Source organism: Salmo trutta, chromosome 20, assembly GCF_901001165.1.
Source record: "Salmo trutta chromosome 20, fSalTru1.1, whole genome shotgun sequence".
NCBI classification, from domain to species: Eukaryota; Metazoa; Chordata; class Actinopteri; order Salmoniformes; family Salmonidae; genus Salmo; species Salmo trutta.
Genome location: NC_042976.1, coordinates 44,531,732 through 44,558,370, shown reverse-complemented (window position 1 = coordinate 44,558,370; position 26,639 = coordinate 44,531,732). Strand labels below are relative to the sequence as shown.

The 26,639-nt window shown below is 41.2% G+C and overlaps 1 protein-coding gene across 2 annotated transcripts; it reads right to left on the bottom strand.

Moving 5' to 3' along the window:
• Positions 1 to 822: 822 nt before the first annotated feature.
• cyp27a1.1 (cytochrome P450, family 27, subfamily A, polypeptide 1.1) lies at positions 823 to 25,145 on the bottom strand. 2 transcript variants are annotated; one of them, XM_029703494.1, is made up of 9 exons: positions 24,873 to 25,145; positions 23,718 to 23,908; positions 18,965 to 19,164; positions 16,298 to 16,495; positions 15,993 to 16,156; positions 4,168 to 4,334; positions 3,978 to 4,059; positions 3,608 to 3,808; positions 823 to 1,060 (listed from the first exon to the last, which is right to left on the bottom strand). In XM_029703494.1, the coding sequence occupies exons 1-9, from the start codon at positions 25,107 to 25,109 to the stop codon at positions 929 to 931; spliced, it is 1,572 nt and encodes a 523-aa protein (XP_029559354.1). In that variant the 5' UTR covers positions 25,110 to 25,145; the 3' UTR covers positions 823 to 928. The 2 variants fall into 2 exon arrangements, with proteins under 2 accessions (XP_029559354.1, XP_029559355.1); XM_029703495.1 differs by having other exon boundaries at positions 23,718 to 23,834; positions 24,873 to 24,981.
• Between the last annotated feature and the right edge of the window lie 1,494 nt (positions 25,146 to 26,639).

Sequence of the window (26,639 nt, the reverse complement as noted above, 5' to 3'; positions counted from 1 at the left end):
TAGCTGCAGACTAATAATTAATATCAAAGACTTGTTCTTATTCTGTCGGTATCGGTAGTCTAAAAGTTAACTTTCAGTAGAGGAATTGGGTGGTCAAACCTATTGGCCAACTCGTCATGGAGTGGAGGCCTGGTCTGAAGAAAGTAAATCAGGGTGGGGTTTTATACTTGAACATAGAACAGGCTTGTCACATGACGCCTGGTCCTGTCTGTGTCCCTGGGGGTGTGCCGATGACTGATTTAATCTTTGAACATAAATACATTCTATCACATTAACATCAGTACATAGCATCTCAATGTATTACAAATAGCTTTATCCTTATTAATACATTTTATACAACCATTTAGATGCAAGTCCCATAGCTGAGGCTATTTAATAAACAGTATTATGGTAATATGGCTATATTGTCTCTTCTGAGTATCACAAAATTGTGCCAAGTCGACCAGTTCGTAGCTGGATTCTTCACCAAACTTTTATACCTTCTCCAGAACATAAATGTCGTTTGGTTCCCCAATTCTGTGAGTTGGAAGAATTTCCTGTGTCTCTCTATGAAACCCCTCTGTGTCTCAACTGGGCCATGTGGTAGGAGATTCTCCTCTAGAATTTTACCACCCCTTCACACAGGGCCTGGGTGGGGGGAGGTAGGTTGGGGGATGGTGCAAGGGGGAGGGGGTCAACTGTCCTCCCTGTACTCAAAGAAGGCAACGTCATGACACAACTTTATCAATGTCTACACTGTATTTCTGATCAATTTGATGTTATATTAAATGGACAAAAAATTAGCTTTTCTTTCAAAAACAAGGACATTTCTAAGTGACCCTAAACTTTTGAACAGTAGTGTATGTTTATTTACATTCAGCGATAGATATTGTAGGCTTATATAGCAAGGCTGCATGGTGACTAATGGCTATCAACGGTCTTTAACATATCAAAGAGCAGCTTTGTCTGTCCTCTCCAGGAAGTGCAGATTCACTTGCCTGTCTGCCACTAAGACGGAGCGATTGAGAGCTTTCACCTCTCCTATGCTGGGGTCCGGTCTGATTTCAAATAGCTTGATTATCTGGGGGAGAGAAGATATAATTTTCAGTCATTGTCAGGGTCTCTTCAGGAGTATTCATGTTCAAAAAACATTCCTGTCCTGTCGGCTTCCTGACAACCACCAACCGCCCTGAGTTGTAGGTCTAGTAGTAATTGACGTAGCCTTCCAGATCAAGATGCCTTTATATATTCACTAAGAGAGAATAGGCCTAAGTCGTCCACCTAAGCATCGAGCAAGATTCCTGGCAAGCGTTTCCTTTTTAGCAGGGTATTTTCCACAATTTTCAATACCCTGTCCAAACCTTTAAATACACAGGCTTTCTTGAGGAGGAAGTATATCTGTGAAATCTTCATATTAAACACTATTGCATTCAATTGCTTTTTTCGATCGATGTTCTCATTGTTCAACTCAAAGTTGTCTCAGTTTAATATCAACCAACATCTATAATGATGTATGTAGGCCAATACGTAATTCAGCATGACTATATCATCTTTAGCCACTTTGATTTTTAGCCACTGATGCTATTAGCCTTTGCATTTTTTTGTACCACCTGTGCCATTGTTCCCTTCTCCCTGAGTGCTGCGGGATCTCCATCAGGCGATCGGGTCTTTCTAACAGGCTACAAGTGAAGACAGACACTTTGGGGATGCAACTGCGCCCGTCCTTATCCAACTCCGAGGTGCATATTGAATATATTGGAAGAACTGTCCACATTTACTGGATGGCCTAACAAGATGGCCTAACAAAGTAGGCCTAACAAACAGCAAAAGCACTACCCTATGTCAATCTACTATCCCCCATAGTGGCGGTAGGTAGCCTAGTGGTTAGAGTGTTGGGCCAGTAACCAAAAGGTTGCTAGATCTAATCCCCGAGCTGACAAGGTAAAAATCTGTCGTTCTGCCCCTGAACAAGGCAGTTCCTAGGCTGTCATTGTAAATAAGAATTTGTTCTTAACTGACTTGCCTAGTTAAATAAAATAAAAATAGTACAAAAGTTGACCTATTCTATGAGAGAAATAAATATTCCAAACATAGTCTGGGTGTAACGTGGGTCGTATAAAGGGGACCAAGGCGCGGCGTGTGAAGTGCTCATATTTCCTTTTTAATGAATACACTTAAAACAACAAAACGACCAAACAGTTCCGTCAGGTACTACAGACAAAACGGAAAACAACTACCCACAAAACCCAGGAAGAAAAACCCCTACTTAAATATGATCTCCAATCAGAGGCAACGAGGATCAGCTGCCTCCAATTGGAGACCAACCCAAACAACCCCAACATAGAAATAGAAAAACTACAACTTAAACATAGAAATAGAAAACATAGAAAAACCCAAAACACCCGCTGTCACGCCCTGACCGACTCTACTATAGAAAATGACATCTTACTAGGGTCAGGACGTGACACTGGGTCAGTTGTAGGATGCGATAGATACCAAATTAATACAACCACTAGCATAACAAAATATTTTTTACACAATGAGGCTGATGCAACAGATCAGAATGTTTAGCTTAAAATGTGATAAACTATTAGGCTATTTCCTCACATTATAAGAGCAGCAATGTGCACATGGCAGTAGGCTATAAGCGCGAATGTTCCATTAGCGGGAAAACACCATTATCAAAAGTGACCGCAAATACGATTATGCATGTAATGCTTTTATTATAAAAGGTGCATTTTTATGGTGAAAATGATCTTCCCCAAACTTGACTCACAGGCTGCTTACGTATGCCAGTTAGGCTCTACACCCCTTGTAAAGCGGATTAATGTGCTTAATTTTATGAAGTTATTTGGTCACTTTAGTTGTGATACAAACCTTACCAAACATATAGGTCTATGGGCTAGGTTACATGTGTGCGACTATGATTCGAAAAAGTCGCCCATCAGTCACCCATCAGATTAATATTGTCACCCATCAGACTGTTCTTGATTTAATCTTGTCTTTACATATATTAAATAATATATGTGTGAAATTTGTTTTTATTTAGAATGGACCATTATCATGCACCTGTCTCAAAACAGGGGCAGGGAAAAAATACATATCATCTATGCACTTAAATAGCAATTGAAGGATGCTTTTCCTGTGGTTCATTTTCATGCCAGCCAGGTAGTCTATACTCCTGTTGTAAATATAAGCAATGTGTTTAATATTAGGAAAGCTGAGAAATGAATATAGTAGGCCTAGCCTATAGAAAGCTGATGGGATCCTCCTCTCTTTATTAAGAGGCCATCACTCTGTTTTCTCTCGCAATTGCATAGCCTATATGAAGTGTTTGATTAGATTTTCGATTACATTTGCATTGACTGCCCTCATGAATCGTGACCGCCGGTGTGGCGGTAATACGGTCACCGAAAATCAAATCAAATGTTTTATTTGTCACATACACATGGTTAGCAACAGCCCTACCTGTACCCTGAAAGCGCTGTATTAAAACTTTTCCTTCGACTGGATCCTAGAACGCAACTTTCCTCTTTAACAAGTCAACTGTGCTACTACAAAATCCACTCTACACAATCTATTGTTGGTTGAAATAGTGTAGTGCAATGTATCTGTAAACTGCTCTTACCCGTGACAAAGCCAGGTACATCTCCAGTTCAGCTATCCGACGACCTACACAGCCCCGAACCCCAAAACCAAATGGGATAGAGCCAAAGGGGTTTGGTCGGACTCGGCCGTCCCTCAACCATCGTTCAGGCTTGAACTTCGATGGTTCTGGGAACGTCTTTTCATCTTGGCTGATGGCGTAGTGGCACATTGTAAACGAAGTCTACAGACACAAAACAGCAGAGAGGGAAATAATTGTTACAGCACAATACCAACAACGACATGATTTACATGCATTCAAATGTTGTTTTGTTTTTATGGTTGGGTCAGTTTTAGGCCAGTAAAGTGAAGATGTACTTGAAAGTTGGTTGTTTCCCTAAAGAGAGATTAACCTTCTTGGGGAAAAAATGTCCGCCAATGATGACATCCTTCTCTGCCATGATGCGTGAGTTCAGGGGGACAACAGGGTACATTCTGGAGAACAGGAAGTACATCAGAAATGGTGTTAGAGCAAGATAAGGGAACTTTCAAAGACTCCATCCTTTCCAAAGTGACGTACACGAACACTTTCACATTTCTTACCTTAGTGTTTCCTTGATGACAGCCTTGAGGTATGGCATGCAGTTGACATCTTGAGCAGATGGAATGTTGTCTCCTGGTATACAGCGGGACACCTCCTGATAAAGAGTGTTCTGTACATTGGAGTCCCTGGACAGCAGGTACATCGCCCACATCATGGTATTGGATGTCTTAAAATATGACAACAACAGCGTTAGTGACACAGGAGGCTACTGCCGGGAGAACGGCTCATAATAATGGCCGGAGTAAAGCAAATGGAATGGCATCAAACACCTGGAAACCATGTGTTTGATGTAATTGATACCATTTCACTCCGCTCCAGTCGTTAACACGAGCCCGTTCTCCCCAAATAAGGTGTCACCAACCTCTTGTGGTTAGTGAATACATGCCCTTATCGTACACCACACTGGGGCCATACTTGTGAACTTTTGGTTAGAACATGGTTTAAATCAGTGGTCTCCCCCCCCCTCCCTCAGTCAGGCATTCAACTTACTCTTCAAAGTTGTAATAGTAGAATGCAGAAGGTGCAATATCGAATTTGGACAGTGCATAAGCAGTTTTGCTAATGTAATGTCAGTCATTACAGACCTTAGAGAATTTTTTTATTGTCAGAAATGTCCAGATCACCTAGCTCATGTCAGGTAACATTTTTAGCTAGGTTTTTATAGCCCATTGATTTTGTTGTAATGTTTGAGTCACTCAGACATGAATCAGTGTTAATTTGGTCAACAAAAATAGTGACTAAAATATTTGTCAAACACCTATTTTTCAGTGGCAATTGACGAGAATATAACTGACTAAATAGAGCCAGAAAAAAATATAACTATTATTTTTCAGTTCACTAAAACGAGACTGTCTCTGTAACTAAAATCGTACTACTAACTGGACTGGACAAAAGTTTTTGGAGTGATGGAGAGCTTTTCAGTAATAAACACAATTAATATTAGCAGCACAGATGAGTAGCAACACAGCCTTCATCAGCTGGTGAGCTGCTGGGAGCAAGCAACGAGTGTAGGGAGACAGGCTCTGCTCCAGCTCCGCCTCCGATTATACACATCGCGCAGGTGACCCTCTTGCTTCACCTTAGCTAAACAGTCACCACCAGCCTTCTAGTTAGCTACCCTTTGCCTGGTTAAAAGACACAAGCTGCTTTACGATATTAATAGCAGCATTGAGTTTAATAGTAAAACAATAGTCTAGCTATGTTTTTCTCCCACTTCAGTAGGCTTTAGAAAAGTAGTCCGTCTTTGAATTTGTAGTCTCGCTCAATCCTTCCACTTTTCCCACTGAATTTCATATACAGGTTCTGTATCCAAGTCTCCATCTTTTCTTCAGAGAAAACGTCTTGATTCTAGCCCTTAGGCTACCGTTCAAAAGACATGACTCATAAAAGGGCACTACATTTTTTTCTTTCTATCATGCATTGGCAGGCCGCATTTTACATTCATAAAGCATATCGTGGGCTGTTCTAAAACTAGGCTACTTTTGGACTGGGCCGTCAACCATTTGTTTAGGCTACAGCTTGTTCAGTGATGTTACCTCATTAGCTAGCGATAGCTAACAACCTGGGGGAGCGTTCAGCAGGACACAACGTTTTAGAGATATACTATGAAGAACAAATAACTTAATTCAAGAACGTTTTTCAACTGAACGTGGCCCTAGTAACATTACCAGTAGCGTATATGCAAACATTTAGTGGCATAGAAAGAAAGGAAAAGGGATAGCAAACAATTTGACAATAGTGTCCAAAAATAGTGTTGATATACACTAGCCCAGCTAATAACACATCCATGACAATGACATTCACGCAAAGAAATGAGACTGGGTGTGTAAGTACGCCTCCAGGACAATATGGTGAAGTTGGCTTCATGTATAGATCCCTTAACAAATAAATAAGACCAAGGACATCAAAAATCCATCAGATTAAACAGTTTTTAATGAAGCCAGTCTGATGGCCTGGAGATTGAAATATAGTTTGAAATATAGTTTCTGTCTCTCGGTACAAGCTTTGATGCACCTAAACTGCCTCCACCTTCTAGACGGTAGCAGGGTGAACAGGCAGTGGCTCAGGTGGCTGAGGTCCTTGATGATTTTCTTGGCCTTCCTGTGACACTGACTGCTGTAGTTGTCCTGGATGGCAGGCAGTGTGCCCCCGGTGATGCGTTGGGCTGACCACATTACCCTCTGGAGAGCCCTGCGGTTGCGGATGGTGCAATTTGCCGTACCAGGCGGTGATACAGTCCGACAGGATGATCTCAATGGTGCATCTGTAGAAGTTTGAGGGTCTTAGGGGCCAAGCCAAATTTCTTCAGCGTCCTGTGGTTGAAGAGGTGCTGTTGTGCCTTCTTCACCACTCTGTCTGTGTGAAGGGACCATTTAAAGTTGTCAGTGTACCCCGAGGATCTTGAAGCTTTTGAACCTCTCCACAGCAGCCCCGTTGATGTGGATGGGGGCGTGCTCTCTCTGCTGTCTCCTGTAGTCCACGATCAGCTCCTTTATTTTGTTGACATTGAGGGAGAGGTTATTTTCCTGGCACTACTCTGCCAGGGCTCTCACCTCCTCCCTGTAGGCTGTCTCGTCATTGTTGGTAATCACTACCACTTTTGTGTCATCAGCAAACTTGATTGAGTTGGAGACGTGCGCGGCCACGCAGTCATGGGTGAACAGGGAGTACAGGAGGGGGCTGAGCATGCACCCCTGTGGGACTCCCGTGTTGAGGATCAGCGTGGCAGAGGTGTTGTTGCCTACCGTCACAACTTGGTGTCAGCCCATCAGGAAGTCCAGGACCCAGTAGCACAGGCATGGGTTTAGACCCAGCGCCCTGAGCTTAGTGATGATCATGGAGGGCACTATGGTGTTGAAGGCTGAGTTGTAATCGATGAACAGCATTCTGTAACACTTTACTTGACACCTAGCGTCACAACGTTTTGACACAGTCCAAACCATGTCATAATATTTCATAACAGCTGACAGGACCATATTATGTCAGCTGTTATGACACATATATTTAGACATATTGTGACATATATTGCATTATTTTATGGCTGGTTATGACAACTACTGTACATTAGTGTCAAACCCCCCAAAAACCTACCACTGTAGTTCTTTTATGGCTGGTTATGACACCTACAGTACTAGTCAAAAGTTTGGACACACCTACTCATTGCAGAGTTTCTTTATTTTTTACATTGTAGAATAATAACACATACGGAATCATGTAGTAACCAAAAAAAGTGTTAAACAAATCTAAATATATTATATGTTTAAGAGTCTTTAAAGTAGCCACCTTTTGCCTTGATGACAGCTTTGCATACCCCTTGGCATTCTCTCAACCAGCTTCATGAGGTAGTCACCTGGAATGCATTTCAATTAACAGGTGTACCTTGTTAAAAGTTAATTTGTGGAATTTATTTCCTTCTTTATGCGTTTGAGCCAATCAGTTGTGTTGTGACAAGGTAGGGGTGGTATACAGAAGATAGCCCTATTTGGTAAAAGACCAATTCCATATTATGGCAAGAACATCTCAAATAAGCAAAGAGAAATGACAGCCCATCATTACTTTAAGACTTGAAGGTCAGTCAATGTGGAAAATGTCAAGAACTTTGAAAGTTTCTTCAAGTACAGTCACAAAAATCATCAAGTGCTATGATGAAACTGGCTCTCATGAGGACCGCCACAGGAAAGGAAGATCCAGAGTTACCTCTGCTGCAGAGGAGAAGTTCATTAGAGTTACCAGCCTCAGAAATTGCAGCCCAAATAAATGCTTCACAGGGTGTTCAAGTAACAGACACATCACAACATCAACTGTTCAGAGGAGACTGCATGAATCAGGCCTTCATGGTTGAATTTCTGCAAAGAAACCACTGGGGGCGGCAGGTAGCCTAGTGGTTAGAGCGTTGGGCCAGTAAATGAAAGGTTGCTGGATTGAATCCCCGAGCTGACACGGTAAAAATCTGTCATTCTGCCCCTGAACTAGGCAGCTAACCCACCGTTCCCTGGTAGGCCGTCATTGCAAATAAGAAATTGTTCTTAACTGACTTGCCTAGTTGGGTTAAATTTAAAAATAAAAAAAATTACTAAAAGGACACCAATAATAAGAAGAGACTTGCTTGGGCCAAGAAATACGAGCAATGGACGGGTAGAAATCTGTCCTTTGGTCTGATGAGTCCAAATTTGAGATTTTTGGTTCCAACCACTGTGTCGAGTAGGTGAACGGATGATCTCTGCATGTGTGGTTCCCACCGTGAAGCATGGAGGAGGAGGTGTGATGGTGCTTTGCTGGTGACACTGTCAATTATTTATTTAGAATTCAAGGCACACTTAACCAGCATGGCTACCACCACATTCTGCAGCGATACACCATCACATCTTGTTTGCATTTACTTAGTGGGACTATCATTTGTTTTTCCAACAGGACAATGGCCCAACACACCTCCAGGCTGTGTAAGGGATATTTGACCAAGAAGGAGAGTGATGAGTGCTGCATCAGATGACCTGGCCCCCACAATCACCCAAGCTCAACCCAATTGAGATGAGTTGGACCGCAGAGTGAAGGAAAATCAACCAAAAAGTGCTCAGCATATGTGGGAACTCCTTCAAGACTGTTGGAAAAGCATTCCAGGTGAAGCTGGTTGAGAGAATGCCAAGAGTGTGCAAAGCTGTCATCAAGGCAAAGGGTGGCTTCTTTGAAGAAGCTAAAATATATTTGGATTTGTTTAACACCTTTTTGGTTATTACAAGATTCCATGTGTGTTATTTCATAGTTTTGATATCTTCACTACTATTCTACACTACTATAGACCACTGCGCCACTCGAGAGGCTAATATACTATTTTCTATAGTATATTAGCCTCTCGAGTGGCACAGTGGTCTAAGGCACAGCATCGCAGTGCTAGCTGTGCCACTAGAGCTGTGTCGCAGCCGGCCGCAATCGGGAGACCCATGGGCTAAGCACAATTGTCCCAGCGTCGTCTGGGTTAGGGGAGGGTTTGGCCAGGAGGGATATCTTTGTCCAATCGCGCACTAGCGACTCCTGTGGAGGGCCGGTTGCAGTGCACGCTGACACAATCACCAGATGTACGGTGTTTCCTCCGACAGATTAGTGCGGCTGGCTTCCGGGTGAAGCAGGAATTGTGTTGGGTTGTGTTTCGGAGGAGTTGCAGTGATGAGACAAGACTACCTAACAATTGGATACCACGAAATTGGGGAGAAAAAGGGGTAAAATATATATATATTTTTTAAGAAAATAGTAAAAATAAAGAAAAATCCTTGAATGAGTAGGTGTCTAAACTTTTTTTTTTACTGTGTTTATTGGATTTTCAAACACCAGCATTTACAAAATAACTGCACTTGTAAGTTATTTGGTAGTAATATAAAACAACACATCAAAGACAACAATACAGCAAAACAAAGAGTGAGACAGAAATAACAAAAAAAACTAAAGACAAAAAAATATATTTTGATAGTTGTTACAGGTCAACTAGCACAGATAATACAGTCCTCCTTAACATCCAAGATTCCGTGTATACACATACCAGGCCTCTTACGTCCCCGATATATAAATATACATCACTCTGGAACTGCAGGGAAATGTAGTCGTTTAACATAAGAAAAGAAGTGAGCCCACATTTCATATAATTTGTCTATAGATCCATTGAGGGTGTGTTTAATTTTTTCCAACTTTTATGCAATTCAAAATGGATTTAATACAAAGAGCATGAGAAGGGGGTGCAGAGGATTTCCATCTAAGTCAAATTAATCATCTCGCTAACAAAGTGACAAAGGAAATTACATCATTCATTTTGGCCAGCTGTATTGTGGGAAAGGAAACCCCAAATAATTCAATAAAAAGGGTCTGGTTCGATCTGTGTGCCGCTTAATTCTGAGAGTGCGTTAAAGAGGTCTTTCCAGAAACCAACAAGAGATGGGCAACATGTGTACGTGATTAGCAGGAGACTGGTTACATCATACACAATTAGGGTTCACATCCGTTGTACATTTTGGATAATCTTGCTTTGGTCCAGTGAGCCCTATGAATGAGTTTGCATTGAATGAGACCGTGCCGAGCGCAAATAGAAGAGGTATGTACCCTTTTGAGTGCCCCTTCCCATAGCTCATCAGATATTTCCTCACCCAGTTCCTCCTCCCATGAGGATTTTATATTGTTTGATGAGGTGGTTTGTAGTGAGCAAATATGACTATAGATTATTGACAAGGTGCCTTTCAGAGTAGGAAGTGGGATAAGAAATGTGTCAAACTGTGTTTCACCAGGAAGGGTGGGGAATCGGGGATCTATGCTGTGGACGTAACTCCAGATTTGTAAGAACCTAAATAAATTTTCTGGGGAGACCAAATTTTGCTGATAATTGTTCAAATGTACTTAATGTATTGTTAATATAGAGATCTCTAAATCTTTAATACGAAGACTAGACCATGTTGAGAAAGCACCAGCAACCATAGATGGGGAAAAGCTGGGTTTGAGGCTACCGAAGCAAAAGAAGAGGTTGTCTGAAACCCAAAGTGTCGTCTAAATTGATTCCAGATCTTCAATATTGTTTTGACACATATTTTTGGTGAAGGAGGAGTAAAGGCCTGTAACGGAGGAGTGAGAGAGGGCAGACAACGATGCCGGGATAGATGAGGCGTCCTCCATCTCTATCCAAATTGGGGGTAGGAATATCTCCCTGCTCTGCAACCAGTACTGAATAATCCTAATTAGCGGGCCAATAATAGAATCTTAAATCCGATAGCGCTAGACCGCCGTCTGGTCTGGGCCTCTACAAAAGCTGTTTTCATATCCTAGGGGGCTTTTTGTCCCATACAAAAAGGTGGAATTAGGCCGTCAATCTTTTTGAAAAACATTTTGGGAATAATAAAAAAAAATCGGTAGGCACTGATAGAGAGAAGAATTTAGGGTGAGTATTCATTTTAATATAATTAATTATTGCGACTAAGGAGAGGTGCAGCAAAAACCAGCGTTCCAAATCGTCCTTAGTACGGGTTAAAAGAGGAGCAAAGTTGGCCTGAAAAAGGTTATCCAATCTGATTGTGACGTGCACCCCGAGATAAATAAAACTACCGTGAGCAATTTTAAATGGCAAGTTATGTAAAGGGAATTGTTTTGCGGCCACATTAAGCGCCATCAATTCGCTTTTACTGAGATTCAGTTCATACCCTGATAAGTGACCGAAGGATGTAGCAGGAACAGAAAAAGAAAGCTCAGATGTGTATAATAACAAATCTGCATATACAGACAGTTTGTGTTCGTATCTGACTATACCTTTGATGAGGGGGTTGGAGCGAAGTGCTATTACAAGGGGTTCTATGTCGAGGGCAAACAGTAATGGACTTAAAGGGCAACCCTGGCGTGTCGATCGTTGCAAAAGGAAGCAATCTGATTAAGTGTTATTAGTCCTGACAGAGGCTTGAGGGGATGAGTACAGAAGTCTTATCCAAGTAATGAATTTGGAGCCAAAGCCAAATTTATTTAGTGTAAAAAAGGTATTTCCATTCCACCAGGTCAAATGCTTTCTCCACATGCAGGGATATAATGGCTTCAGAGGCATTGGTGACAGAGGGATTACATATAATATTAAATAATTGTTGAAGAATGAGTGTCTATTTTTAATAAATCTTGTTTGATCCAGAGAGATAATTGATGGGAGGGCTGTTTCCAGAAGTTTGGCTAGAATGTTATAGTCGACATTTAGCAGACTAATTAGACGGTATGATACACTGTCGGGTCTTAGACTAGTCCCCAATTGGGTCTTTGTTTTTTTTTCAAAGAATAAGACAAATGGTTGCCTGAGTGAGAGTCTGTGGAAGAGCACCATTTACGAATGCTTCATTGTACATTTCAATTAGAATAGGGGCTATTTTGGAGATAATCTTTATATTAAAAACTCTGCCGAGTAGCCGTCAGGCCCTGGGCTTCTCCTGGATTGAAGGGATTTGACAGCATTAGACAATTCTTCAACAGTGATCGGCTGCTCTAATTTTTTAACCAAATCCCAGCTGACAGAAGGCACAGCAAGTGAGTGGAAGAAATCATCCAATTCCAAAATATCCGCTTTACTTTCAGAAGTATATAAAGACTGATAAAATCTCTTGAACTCATCATTGATCCCCTAGGGTCTAATGATATCCCAGATGATATACGAATTTTAGGAATCTGGTGTGATGATGATAGTTGACGTAACTTGTGAGCTAATAATTTACTGGCTTTATCTCCTTGTTCGTAGTAAGTGCTCCTAGACTTGACAAGCAATTCAGTAACCTGGTCTGTTAATAATGTGTCAAATTCTGCTTGCAAAGTTAAACGCTCCTTATAAATATCTGGAGATGGTGAAATGGCACAAATGTCATCTAATTGGGCAATACAGTGTGTTAACATAGATAGCCTATCCTTTTTCAGTTTGTTCTCATGTGCGGTGTAGGAAATCATTTCACCTCTGATATAAGCTTTCAAAGTTTCCCAGAGAGTAAACGCAGACGTTTGGGGTTCTATTTGTACTCATGAAAAAAATCTATTTAACCCAAAATCTATTTAACCCAAAACAAAATTGACAAAGTGCTCATTATTGAGCAGTTGAGTATTTAGCCGCAAAGGCGTCGCAGGTTGTCAACCGTTTGAAAGACCACTTCCATAGTAACAGGGGCGTGGTCAGATACAACAATTGGATTATATGAACATATGGAATAGAGAAGTCTGTCATATACAAGGAAGTAGTCTATGCGTGTAAAAGTGTGGTGGACCGATGAGAAAAAAATATGCTTTTCCAGATGGATTAAACATTCTAAGGGTCTGAAACTGCAAATTCAGACAAAGGTTCGGACAACTCTAGCTGAGGTTGACAAGGTTGTAGGTTTAGTGGAGGATCGATCCAAATGTGGGTCTAACCAACAGTTAAAGTCATCACCTAAGATCAACATATGGGAGGACATATCAGGGGGTGTAGAGAAAACCGTAAAAAAAAAAAAAGATCACCATTGTCCCAATTAGGAGCATAAATATTAACAAGAAGTACATTCGTATTGAGCAGCCTACCACTGACAATTATGTATCTACCATGGGGATCTGCAATCACAATAGAACATGTAAAAGGTACCGATCTGTGACGTAAAATAGCCATCCCTCTTGCCTTACTCTGAAATGACGAACGGAACACCTGACCCACCCATCTGCACCTAAGACTTGAGTGTTGTGATACCTTCAGATGAGTTTCTTGGAGAAAGATGATGTGAGCTTTAAATTGATGAAGGTGGTGTAGCACCTTACTAAATTTAACTGGGTTATTGATGCCCCTGCAAATCCAAGTAAGAAAATGAAAACCATTCCCTCCAGCTGGATGGGCTACACTAAGCTGAGTCATGTCTTAAGAGAGAGAGAGAGAACGTGTAAAGGACAAGGTACAATGTAAACTAAAGATCTTAGTTGACCCTAATAGCGCAAATTTAAAAAACAAAGATAAGCAACAACGCGCAAAAAACATATATCAACCATATACAAATAAAGAGGGAAAAACCCCTTCCCTCACAACCTCCCTTGCCGAAGCATCTCCCCAACTGAGATGCAAGCAAAACCCTAAATAAAAAAATAGTTTAGAGCAAAGCATGATAACACTTACTCTGTGCTACCTGAGATTTGTGACCATTTAACCAGAGTAAACCAAACATACATAGACTAGTCCCCAGTAGTCTCAGGAAAACTAACCTCAGTTAATGACTCCAACCTAAGTGTATGTAAACTTCCGACTTCAACTGTATCTGATATTGGTTGAAAGCTTAAATTCTTGTTAATCTAACTGTACTGTCCAATTTACAGTAGCTATTACAGTGAAAGAATACCATGCTATTGTTTGAGAAGAGTGCACAATTTTGAACATGAAAAGTTATTAATAAACAAATTAGCCACATTTGGGCAGTCTTGATACAGAATTTGGAACAGAAATGCAATGGTTCATTGGATCAGTCTAAAACGTTGCCCATACACTGATGCCATCTAGTGACCAAAATCTAAATTGCATCTGGGCTGGAATAATACATTATGGCCTTTCTCTTGCATTTCAAAGATGGTACAAAAAAATACAAAAGAACGGTAGTTTTTTCTTTGTATTATGTTTTACCAGATCTATTGTGTTATATTCTACTACATTCCTTTCACATTTCTATAAACTTCAAAGTGTTTCCTTTCAAATGGTACCAAGACTGTGCATATCCTTGCTTCAGGGCCTGAGCTACAGGCAGTTACATTTCAGTATGTCATTTTAGGCGAAAATTGGGGGAAAAAATGGAGAGGTTTAAAACTGCGACTGAACCATGACAACTATAGATATTGGCATTAGAGGCGGGTTAGATCAAAATAAAATAGTAATGATACAAATAAAAAGCAATATACATACATACATACATACATACATATATATATATACACACACACACACACACACACACACACACACACACTGTATCACATTATAGTGGGGAGTCAATTGTATACCCGCCAACATGGGTTGGAACTGAAAAGAAAGACATTCAAGTGTCAATGAACCCAGCAAAGTTAGCTTTGCTAACTAGCCTGCTAACAAGACCAGCTAACCAACCATTTGTTCCACACCATGTGGTACAACAGCCGCTTTCACGTTCTTGTTGATGAAATCAGCCCCTAGAGCCGGGTCCTCGAATCTGTGCGTGGAGCCGTCCAGTAAAATCAGTCTCAGAACCGCAGGGTAGATGACCCCGACCTTCACGCCCGGGCAGGCGCGTAGCTGGCACTTCATAGCTCCGAAGCTAGCCCGCCTCTTAGTTACAACCGTGGTGTAGTCCGCAAATATCGAGACTCTTTTACCCTTGTAGAGGAGAGGAGATCCTTCTCCCGATCTCCTCAGTATGTCATTGCGGACGTGAAAAAAATGCACCCTGATGACAAATGGTCGAGGGGGTTCTCCATCCCGGGGTCGGCTACGCAGGGTGCGGTGGGCCCAGTCTAGCTGCGGCTTCTCCTGCAGGCCGAGCAGCTTCTGAAGCAGCTGGGCCATGAACTCCGTCGGTCTTGGGCCCTCCACTCCCTCCGGTATCCCAGAAGATGAATGTTGTTCCTCCGCATTCTACTTTCCATATCTTCGCATCTATTGTCAAGGTATATCACCCTAGTTATTAATAAGCCAACGTTAGCCTCTAGCTCGCTAATGCGAGTGCTGTGGTCTGTAGCACCAAGCGCCAGCTCCGATAAGGCTGCTACGTGTGTGTCAAGCTTATTCTGTATACTCTCTATAGATTATTTAAGCTCGTCTTTGACCATTGATATCTCTGACCTGAGATCGGTAAAATTTACTCTCTCTCTACCAAAAATATCGGTTTTCAGGGTGCCCATCACGGATTGTAGCAGCTCTACAGTCAGTGTTCCCGTGGGTCAGTGTTCAGTGTTCCCTCTCCTGATTTAGCTCCACGACTGAATCAGGAGAGGGCGCGGGATTGCTGCGGCCTGCTCTTTCAGACCCCGTTTTTGGCCGGGTAGACGACATTACAACATTTCTCAGACTTGATCTGAATTGTTTAGAGGTCTCTTCAGATGCCTGACCAAACAGAAATACATACAATTTTGCAAGGTTAAATATATGCATTTGGTCACTAACTAGGGAAATGCGTTCTACATCCTTGGCTTCCAACAGCACCCCCCGTGTGTCCAAACTTTTGACTGGTACTGTACATGCAATAGGCTACTTTATTATAAAGGATGTTTTTTTCTTCCCCCGGGTTGCTTCCCCTAATTTGAAACTTACACACCGCATAAACTGAGACGGTAGTTTAAGCTCCGCAGATTTACTTACCGTATCGACTCCAGCCAATAACAGCTCAGCGATGCTGCCGTACACCTCCTTATTGGTCATCTTTGTATTGGAGAGGAGGTACGTTAAGTATTCTCCCTCAACTTCCTGGTTTGTGTCCACTCGCTTCTGAATTGCCTCCATCTTCATCTCAATAAACTTCACAGCTGAAAAAGAAAATCGTTATCTGTCTGTACTAATAGGTAATCAAATGAATTCCAATATCAACAATGCACACTCTAATCCAATGCTCTTAAATTCTTGAGATGTGCAGAAGTGCACAGAATGTCTTATTCTGAAGAATTCACAGAATTTGAAGATGCCCTCCCAGCCAGCCATGTAGCGCCCATAGAATGGCAGGATGTTGCGGCTCCACTTGGGCAGCATGGCCACCGGCAAGCTGTAGGAGAACATCTGAGCGATGGAATCGATGAAGTGCTGCGTCTCCACCGGGATCTCTTCCTCCAGACAGCCGATCCGCGTCTCAAACAGGATGGAAGAGATTCCTGAAGAACAGAGATTTAAAGTTTAAGATACACTTTTGTCTGCACATGAATGGTGAAGCCATAGACTTATGGAGCACAGACACCATCAATAATGATACTGTACATATGATGCAAAGGGACAGATTAACAGCAAAGTCATCACTATCATTTGCTCAGCTCAGCAGCATGGAGAGAGAGTAAACACAGCTTTTACTACCTGTTGAAAACATTTTGACCCAGTGGGACAATTAGATTTGTCTCTGCCCAGTTCTCCAATCACAGCTGCAGTGCAGGCGAGGCCAGCAGAACTCCACATCAGGCTGGTCAGAGGTTCTAAACAACTCTCCATGACACCAAACTCTTTTTGTACGTCCACATATAGGAGCCTGAGGGAGTGCAGGTCTCTGCTCACCTCATCCAGAGTGAAGATTCTATAGGAGATCAGAATCTGACTCTCTAGCCTGGTCAGGTTGTGGAACATAATGCCCAGTGCTGGCTGCATGATGAGGTCCACGTTCATTGGCGTCAGATCCCTCAACTGCACTAGTGTTCAGGTCAGTCATGTCCACAAACTCCTGCAGGGAGGGGATGTCGTGGTAAGCTGTAAGGCGAAGCCTGGTTTTCAGCACTGTCACTGCCGATGATGTTGGTGAGAGTAAACCAGGCGCAAAGTTCATGTGAATCAGCCCTTGGGGACAACACCAAATATGTTTGTCAGATTCACACTTGTCTCCAACTCACTGGGTGGAGGGCGAAAGTCCGAATCTACTTTCTTCAGTGAAGTGAGGAGGATGAATGCAGACACTTCAATGTGTACAAGTGGGTTATTATGCAAGATTAGTGTTTCCAAGCTGTGCAGACCAAATTAACTGTTCTTTGTAATCATGTTTTTATCCAAGTAAGAAACTAAATTTACCCAGTCCCTTAAATGTAAAGTCTACAATAGTGGTGACTTTATTAATAAATAAATCCAGCCACTCGAGATTCATCAAGCAACCAAACAACTCTGGAGTGATGTTTGTGATGAGTAAATTACTCAAGGAAAGTCTCCTCAGCCACGTGACAGGACTTGAGTGTTATAAAACATACCGAGCTCAGGTGCGCATGTTAACAGTCATGTCTGTTAGAGTCTTCAAAGAATGGAATAAAAGTGAGGTTAACAGTGCCACACCCTTCAAGTTGTATTACCTTTATACCCTGGCAGTTTCTCAATGCAGATGTGTAGTTGTACCTACATTTAGGAAGCTTTAAGACCATATTTGTAATTGAAAGTTTGAGTACTGATTTACAAATGGATTCAGATGAATTTTCCCTGTCAAAGGAAAATTATATATCCTGCTGATTCCAGACTACAAAAGCTCTATTTATAGGTTATCATTATTGGACAAAATGAGATACACTATAATTTCAAAGTATTGGAATGCTCCTTTTGCTATATGACGTGCATTAGGGACAGTAAAAATTACCTCTTGAAGATTATGGAAATAAGGTAGCTGAAGAATGACTGATTAAGTCTGAGTAGTTTTGGTGTCTCAAAATGACTATCCCCTCTGACTCAAAGTCCAGGGTCGTCAATGACTGTAACATATTGACTATGCTACGTAGCAAATCAGAAAGCTCCCGTATACAGCTGATGATTGTGAGTTTCTTAAAAAAAGGGATCCCACCCAATGCATCTCACTTCCTCCTAGCCTCTGCCTACTTCAGATGTAGTGCTAAGCATTGTCTGTTCATCTGACATACTAAGATGCCAGACACTACGTCAAGCATAATTTTCCATATTATTACAAAACAACACCTTAAACCATGACTGGAGAGACTCCACGAATACAGCAAAGAGCTGCTGTTTTTATGAGTAAGTTCCTATTTAAAGTTGTTATTCAGCACCGTCAACACTTTTTTTTAACAATGAAAAACCAGACTGCGCGTCTCCCTACTTCCACTCCCGCTACAACCAGCACAGCAGCTGCAATGAAGGGGTACAGCAGTGTTTCGATAAGCTTGCGTTGTTATCATTTAAGTAATGTTTAAAAACAAATCTGAGCTGTAGATCTAGGCTTGCATTTTGACTCAGAAAGTGATCTTGACTCAGAAAAGGTTGGTGACCACAGCTTTACAGCATCCAGGTATGAGGCATTAGGATGCAGCTGTAATGCATAGCAAGACTGGCATGTATGACCCCGTTATAATGTCGCATAATCATCTCATAATGAGCCGGACTAAATAATAGCCAGTTTGAGAAAGTTGAAAATGTTATGCATCGAGATAGCCCACATGACATTAGAAGCCTTGTTATAAGACATTTCAAAGCCTAGTAATACTTATAACAAGTTAGAATTATATTATCATTATACCTGGATGCTTTAAAGACCCAGTCAAACATGCAACTTGACCCAACTTGATCAAATCATTGAACTTAAAATGAACTGTAGATATAGTGAAGGGTGGAAGAATCGCCGTCCCGACCCTAAGGCAGAATTTCCCACGTACCCTCCAGAGAGAATCGGTAGAGCTCATTGGACAGGTTGTTCACCCGGTCTCCCGTGGGGCTGGTCCGGCGTAGATGGTAGATCCTCTTGATCAGGTCGCTGACCACCTCGTTGACCACGTCTCCGTACTGCACCGATTCTTTAGGGTGCAGCATGCGCTTGTTCAGCACAGTCCTCAGATTGTACCACTTCACCCCTTCCCTGTCAGGAAACATATACTGTATCAGGAAACATGCATGACACATTCACAACAATAACATTGATGATACATTAATTAATTGGTACATGTTGGAATTTAGGTAACTTCATATTGAATTCAAGCAGGATAAGATGGGATAAAGCTTAAATTTCAGCGTCTGTGTAAATTGCATACAGTATGTAACAATAGTGTACGTATTACTACTCTTACGCAACCGGCTCATTTAAATGGATTTACTGTTTTTGAGGGTCCGGTTTTATTAACGTGACTGGACCTTGACCTACAAAGCCACGCAAGGTGTTGTTCTGGTTTTGCAACACTTGGAGTTCACGGAAGTCAAAACGGAGGAAATAAATTAGAACGACTGCACTGCTTTTCGATTTGAAGCATCTGTGTTGATATGCGTAGGAAATCTCACAAAGCTAGATGGCTGCTAAGTAAAATATACGTAATCTCATACAGTTTGATGGTTCTAAAAAGGACACTCCCAGGGCAAACTGTGCTGTGTTAGTCTATAGTTCATGTTTCCTGCTTTGCACACACGCATGGTCTATGGAAATGTGTAATGACAGCCTTTTTTGAATCACTGGATCTGTGGCATTTTCTTTCATGACAGAGCACTAGTGTATCAATGGCATCACTGCAGTGATGTGTAGTCAAGGTAGGCAGTGCTTACCCTGTGATATATATACACAGTGCCTTCAGAAAGTATTTACATCCCTTGACTTATTCCACATTTTGTTGTGTTACAGTGTGGGATTAAAATGGATTCAATTGTCATTTTTTTGTCAACAATCAACACAAAATACTTTAATGTCAAAATGGAAGAAAAAATATTTACAAATGTTAGAATTGATGAAATATAAAACACATTTATCTTCATTACATAAGTATTCATCCCCCTGAGTCAATACATGTTAGAATCACCTTTGGCAGCAATTACAGCTGTGAGTCTTTCTGGATAATTCTCTAAGAGTTTTGCACACCTGGATTGTACAATGTTAAAATTGTTCAAGCTCTGTCAAGTTGGTTGTTGACCATTGCTAGACAGCCATTTTCAAGTCTTATCATAGATTTTCAAGCCAATTGAAGTAAAAAATGTAACTAGGCCACTCAGGAACATTCAATGTCATCTTGGTAAGCAACTCCAGTGTATATTTGGCCTTGTGTTTTAGGTTATTGTCCTGCTGAAAGGTGAATTTGTCTCCCAGGGTCTGTTGGAAAGCAGAAAGAACACGGTTTTCCTCTTGGACTTTGCCTGTGCTTAGCTCTATTCCGTTTCTTGTTTTCGTAAAAAGAACTCCTTGCCGATGACAAGCATACCCATAACATGATGCAGCCACCACCATGCTTGAAAATATGAAGAGTGGTACTCAGTAATGTGTTGTGTTAGATTTGCCACAAACATAAAGCTTTGTACTCAGGACAAAGTTCATTTTGGGCAGTTTTACTTTAGTGCCTTATTGCAAACAGGATGCATGTTTTGGAATATTCTTATTCTTTACAGGCTTCCTTCTTTTCACTCTCATTTAAGTTAGTATTGTGGAGTAACTAAATGTTGTTCATCCATCCTCAATTTTCTCCTATCGTCACAGTCATTAAACTCTAATTGTTTTAAAGTCACCATTGGCTTCATAGTGAAATCCCTGAGCGGTTTCCTTCCTCTCCGGCAACTGAGTTAGGATTGATGCCTGTATCTTTGTAGTGACTTGGTGTATTGATACCACCGTCCAAAGTGTAATGAATAACTTCACCATGCTCAAAGTGATAATCAATGTCTGCTTTTTATTTTATTTTTACCCATCTACCAATAGGTGCCCTTCTTTGAGAGTATTTGAAATTCACTGAGGGACCTTACAGATAATTAATTGTATGTGTGGGGTGCAGAGACAAGGTAGTCAATCAAAAATCATGTCAAACCCTCTCACATTCTGAAATTGCATTTTTGTCCCCCCACCCAGTTTTATAATTGCGCTGTGACACAAAAAATGGCATCAGTGTGCTTTAGGAGTATGCAGACGCCTCTGAGCGGTTGGGTAGGTTGTTTGGCGATTTCAGACGGCTGGATTTAGGGCTGTGCAGACAACACAGCACATGTGGACAGGCTGTGTGAAGGTAAAGCTTCCGAAAGGCTGGCTTAGGAACGGCACAGGAGAGTTGAACAGATGTAGCTGTTGTCAGTGTGTATGTGTTGCGCTCTTTCTCCAAGTTGTTACAGACGCACTGAGAAAGTTATAGATACACAAATATCATAACCCCAAGACATGCTAACCTCTCACCATCAAAATAACAGGGGAGGTTAGCATTTTTGGGGGGGATACGATATTTATGCCTATGTAACTTTCTCACTCATTATTATTTCCAAGTCATTCAGTGATATACCGTAATCATGGTAGCATCCATATTCATGTAGAAGTGTTTAGAAAACATTCTATTCTTATTTACAATAAAAGTGACCCAAAATGTCACAATACATGATTTACCATTCATTTCTATTGGGCGTAAAATAATCTGAAACACAACCAAAACAAACAGCAAATGAATCCAACAAATGTCTAGAGTCACAAGCTTGATGTAGTTATTGCATGCTATGAATATGGGATCAAATAATTAACTTTTTACTACTTTAATACACATACACTACCGTTCAAAAGTTTGGGGTCACTTAGAAATGTCCTTGTTTTTGAAAGAAAAGCACCTTTTTTGTCCATTAAAATAATATCAAATTGATCAGAAATACACTGTAGACATTGTTAATGTTGTAAATGACTATTGTAGCTAGAAACAACTGATTTTATATGGAATATCTACATAGGCATACAGAGGCCTATTATCAGCAACCATGACTCCTGTGTTCCAATGGCACGTTGTGTTAGCTAATCCAAGTTTTAAAAGGCTAATCAATCATTAGAAAACCCCTTTGCAATTATGTTAGCACAGCTGAAAACTGTTGTGCTGATTAAAGATCAATAAAACTGGCCTTCTTTAGACTTGTTGAGTATCTGGAGCATCAGCATTTGTGGGTTTGATTATAGGCTCAAAATGGGCAGAAACAAAGGACTTTCTTCTGAAACTCGTCAAGTCTATTCTAGTTCTGAGAAATGAAAGCTATTCCATGCGAGAAATTGGCAAGAAACTGAAGATCTCGTACAACGCTGTGTACTACTTCCTTCACAGAACAAACTGGCTCTAACCAGAATAGAAAGAGGAGTGGGAGGCCCCAGTGCACAACTGAGCAAGAGGACAAGTACATTAGAGTGTCTAGTTTGAGAAACAGATGCCTCACAAGTAATCGACTGGCAGCTTCATTAAATAGCACCCGCAAAACATCCGGCTCAAAGTCAACATTGAAGAGGATGCTGGCCTTCTAGGCAGAGTTCCTCTGTCCAGTGTCTGTTCTTTGGCCCATCTTAATCTTTTCTTTTTATTGGCCAGTCTGAGATATGGCTTTTTCTTTGCAACTCTGCCTAGAAGGTCAGCATCCCGGAGTCGCCTCTTCACTGTTGACGTTGAGACTGGTGTTTAGCGGGTCTTCTAGGCAGGAAAAAAAATAAGCTGACAAATGTACATTATTGCACCTCCAACAATAACAGGCAACCACCGTCTCCCTCACTGCTAGCTGTCGGGCAGGCGAACAGTGAGTACTGGACTGTCCACTAGTCTGAAACGTCATTACCAAATAACACTTTTACTAAGCTAACATATGGAATTGTTTTAAGATGTTCGAATGGATCATTTAGCCATTTGATTTATAGTTTTAGGAAACCTTTAGGTATATAAAAAAATTGGCCTTCACTACTAACCAATGGAAACGCATTGAATAACAAGTTCATAAATGGCAAAACAGAAAGTCCAAAAATAAATCATAAGGAATAAGGTTTTTAAGTGTCTGTCCTATATCTTGGAGATAATAAGAAAGCTCAGGAATTTTATTTTTTGTTAGCACAAAACTACCTCTGTACTGCCTTTCATTCCTTTGTATGGATTACCTTCAGACCTTCAGAGTAAAACGGAGGACACCATCATGTCTGTGAGAGTCACCCATCTATAGAGTGGTCATAAGTTTGTAGGCCGTTCGGATGCTGCAAACGTTTTTGTGAGATGACATTTTCATGATGTCCCGTGGTCTGAAAAACACTGCTGTAGCTTGGCAACCTTCCACCACAAATATGGAAGGCCACCACAGGCAGATGCGGTGGATTTAGACACAGCCCATGCAAAAAATACAGTATCTCTAGCTTAATCTGACAGATGTTTATGGGGATTTGTTTATTGTGTTACTTACATTGACACACAGGTGAGTCAATGGAGGATTTTAATAGCCTATGTCACTCTGGTTGTTGGAGCTTCATCAAGGTTTGTAAGTAAATCTGGCTTTCATAACAGCCAGTGCTTACACAGCCACCGACCTCACCGCATTACTGAGTGTGATCATAAGACATACTATATATGTACAGTATATTCTAACGTGACTGCTTTCCCCTTGCCACTGCTATATCCCTCTCTTATGTGATCTCATCACTTCCCACCAACAGAGGGCATCCCTGGGCCTTACTCAGTGAAGGGGCCGTAACCAATGCCCCTCAGGTCCCGGTACTCTGTCCAGAGGGACATGTCTCCTCGGCTGGGGAACCTCTCGTCCTTCCTAAGCAGCTCCTCCAGTAGCTCCACACTGTTGAGAGCAACGGAGTTAATGCTGCCTATGCCTATTTTGTACATGGGGCCGTACAGCTGCTTGTCCTTCACCTAGCACACACAGACAGAGACAGAGACAGAGACAGAGAGAGAGAGAGACAGAGACAGAGACAGAGACTAGCTGGGTTACGTATAGTATAGGCCTACTTTGTTGTACACACATCTACTATTCAGTCTTTTCCACATTGTTATGTAACTGAAAAGCTGGATTGATATTAGGAAATGGGGTCAACAAATCTTTCAACATGCATTCTGGTACAATAAATGTAAACCGCTGTACTTTTGTAATCCCTGCTGTGTCAATGGGGATTGTATTTCCAGTGCAAGACAGCTCTTGTAGAAGGTAAACAACACTGCATGTCAGCAGAGACTGTCTGTTTTCCTTTAAGTTGCACTCCTCTGCGGGTTACTATGGCAACAAATATATATATATATATTTTTTTGTTCACCTTTATTTAACCAGGTAGGCCAGTTGAGAACAAGTTCTCATTTACAACTGCGACCTGGCCAAGATAAAGCAAAGCAGTGCAACAAAAACAACAGTTACACATGGGATAAACAAAGTACAGTCTGAAGGCTAGCTTCTGAAGGCTAGCAAGGCTAGCTTCTGACGGAGGTTCCAGTTATAAGGTCTAGAAAAAAATAGCAGATCCGTACCACGTTGGGTAAGGCGGGTTGCAGGAAGGTATATTTAAATCGAAAATGGAAAAAGAGATTGAAATGTATATATTAACGAAAAAAGCTGAATATTTACATGGGACAAAAATAAACACGTCTTGGGTTAAATCCACTGTCTCTGTGGGTCAGCTGTGGCTAAACCCAAACGCTAACACTGACTGACACGGATCTCATGTTTCAATTTGTTAGTAAATATCAGAAACACACAGTAAGATATTGGAAACTTACAGTACCCAAAACATAGAGAGGGGTAAATATTTGCAGCAAGCCACCTTGAGTACCAAAGAAAACATAGAAAGCCCCGCTTAGATAACACACATTTCCCTTTTTTCTGTACCTGTAGCTCATGTAGACGCTTGTAGTAGCCTTGGACATACAATCTGTACAACATCTCCCTGGTTTTGATCCTGGGGAGGTCATCCTCGGTCCGAATCTTATCCTGGGATGTGGACGGTTGGGCGACTGAGGGAGAAGGGGTGCCTCCTGCACCCCTGGTGTAGACCAGAGCAGTAGGTAACGGCAGGAGCCAGCGGCCGCTCCTCTGCACAATACTCTGGGCCAGACAGACGACCATGATGGGAGCAGTATAAGGAATGGCTAAAAACACAGGGCTTCTGTTTCACCAGTGAGATAGGGAGGGGCCATATCCCTGTGACCATGAGGAGGTTAACCCTTCAGCTCCAACACTGGAGAAAAGGAAGAGGAATAGAAGGAATGTCCCCTTGTTGAAGATAAGCCCTACAGGAAGTAATGCTTACTTGGAACATAGAAATAACAGAAGGTCACTGTCTCTGTGTTGAGAAATTAAACATCTCACATAAAAAAAAACGGCTGTGGGCAGTGTTGGGGAGTAGTGAACGACATGTAGTTCAACTAGTAATTTAACTACATTTTGCAGTAGCTTTGTGGTAATTGAACTAAATTCAAAGCTTGGTAGTGTTTGAGTTGTTAATTACTTTTTTGCCATGTAGCTGTCTAGTTAACTACTGGAACTACACACTTTCTTTGCAAAAACTAAAAGAAAGAATTGATACCCATTGACTTATTCCACATTTTGTTGTGTTACAGCCTAAATTCTAAATTGATGAAATATATTCCTCTCATCCATCTACACACAATACCCCGTAATGACAAAGTGAAAACATGTTTTTAGAAATGTTTCCTAATTTATTGAAAATTAAATACAGTATCTCACTTACAGAAGTATTCTTACCCCTGAGTCGATACTTTGTAGAAGAAACTTTGGCAGCGATTACAGCTGTGAGTCTTTCTGGGTAAATCTCCAAGAGTTTTTCACACCTGGATTATGCAACATTTTCCTATTATTATTTTTTTAATTCTTCAAGCTCTGTCATATTGGTTGTTGATCATTGCAAGACAACCATTTTCAGGTCTTGCCATAGATTTTCAAGTAGATTTAATTCAAAACTTCAACTCTGCCACTCAGGAACATTCACTGTCTTCTTGGTAAGCAACTCCAGTGTATATTTGTCCTTCTGTTTTAGGTTACTGTCCTGTTGAGAGGTGAATTAATCTCCCAGTGTCTGGTGGAAAGCAGACAGAAAACGGTTTTCCTCTAGGATTTTGACTGTGCTTAGCTCCATTCCATTTATTTTTCATCCTGAAAAACTCCCCAGTGTTTAATGATTACAAGCATACCCATAACATCAAATCAAATCAAATTGTATTTGTCACATACACATGGTTAGCAGATGTTAATGCGAGTGTAGCGAAATGCTTGTACTTCTAGGTCTGACCATGCAGTAATATCTAACAAGTAATCTGACCTAACAATTTCACAACAACTACCTTATACACACAAGTGTAAAGGTATGAATAAGAATATGTACATACAAATATATGAATGAGTGATGGCCGAACGGCATAGGCAAGATGCAGTAGATGGTATAGAGTACAGTATATACATATGAGATGAGTAATGTAGGGTATGTAAACATTATATAAAGTGGCATTGTTTAAAGTGGCTAGTGATACATTTATTACATACGTGGCTAGAGTTGTCAGTATGTTGGTAGCAGCCACTCAATGTTAGTGATGGCTGTTTAACAGTCTGATGGCCTTGAGATAGAAGCTGTTTTTCAGT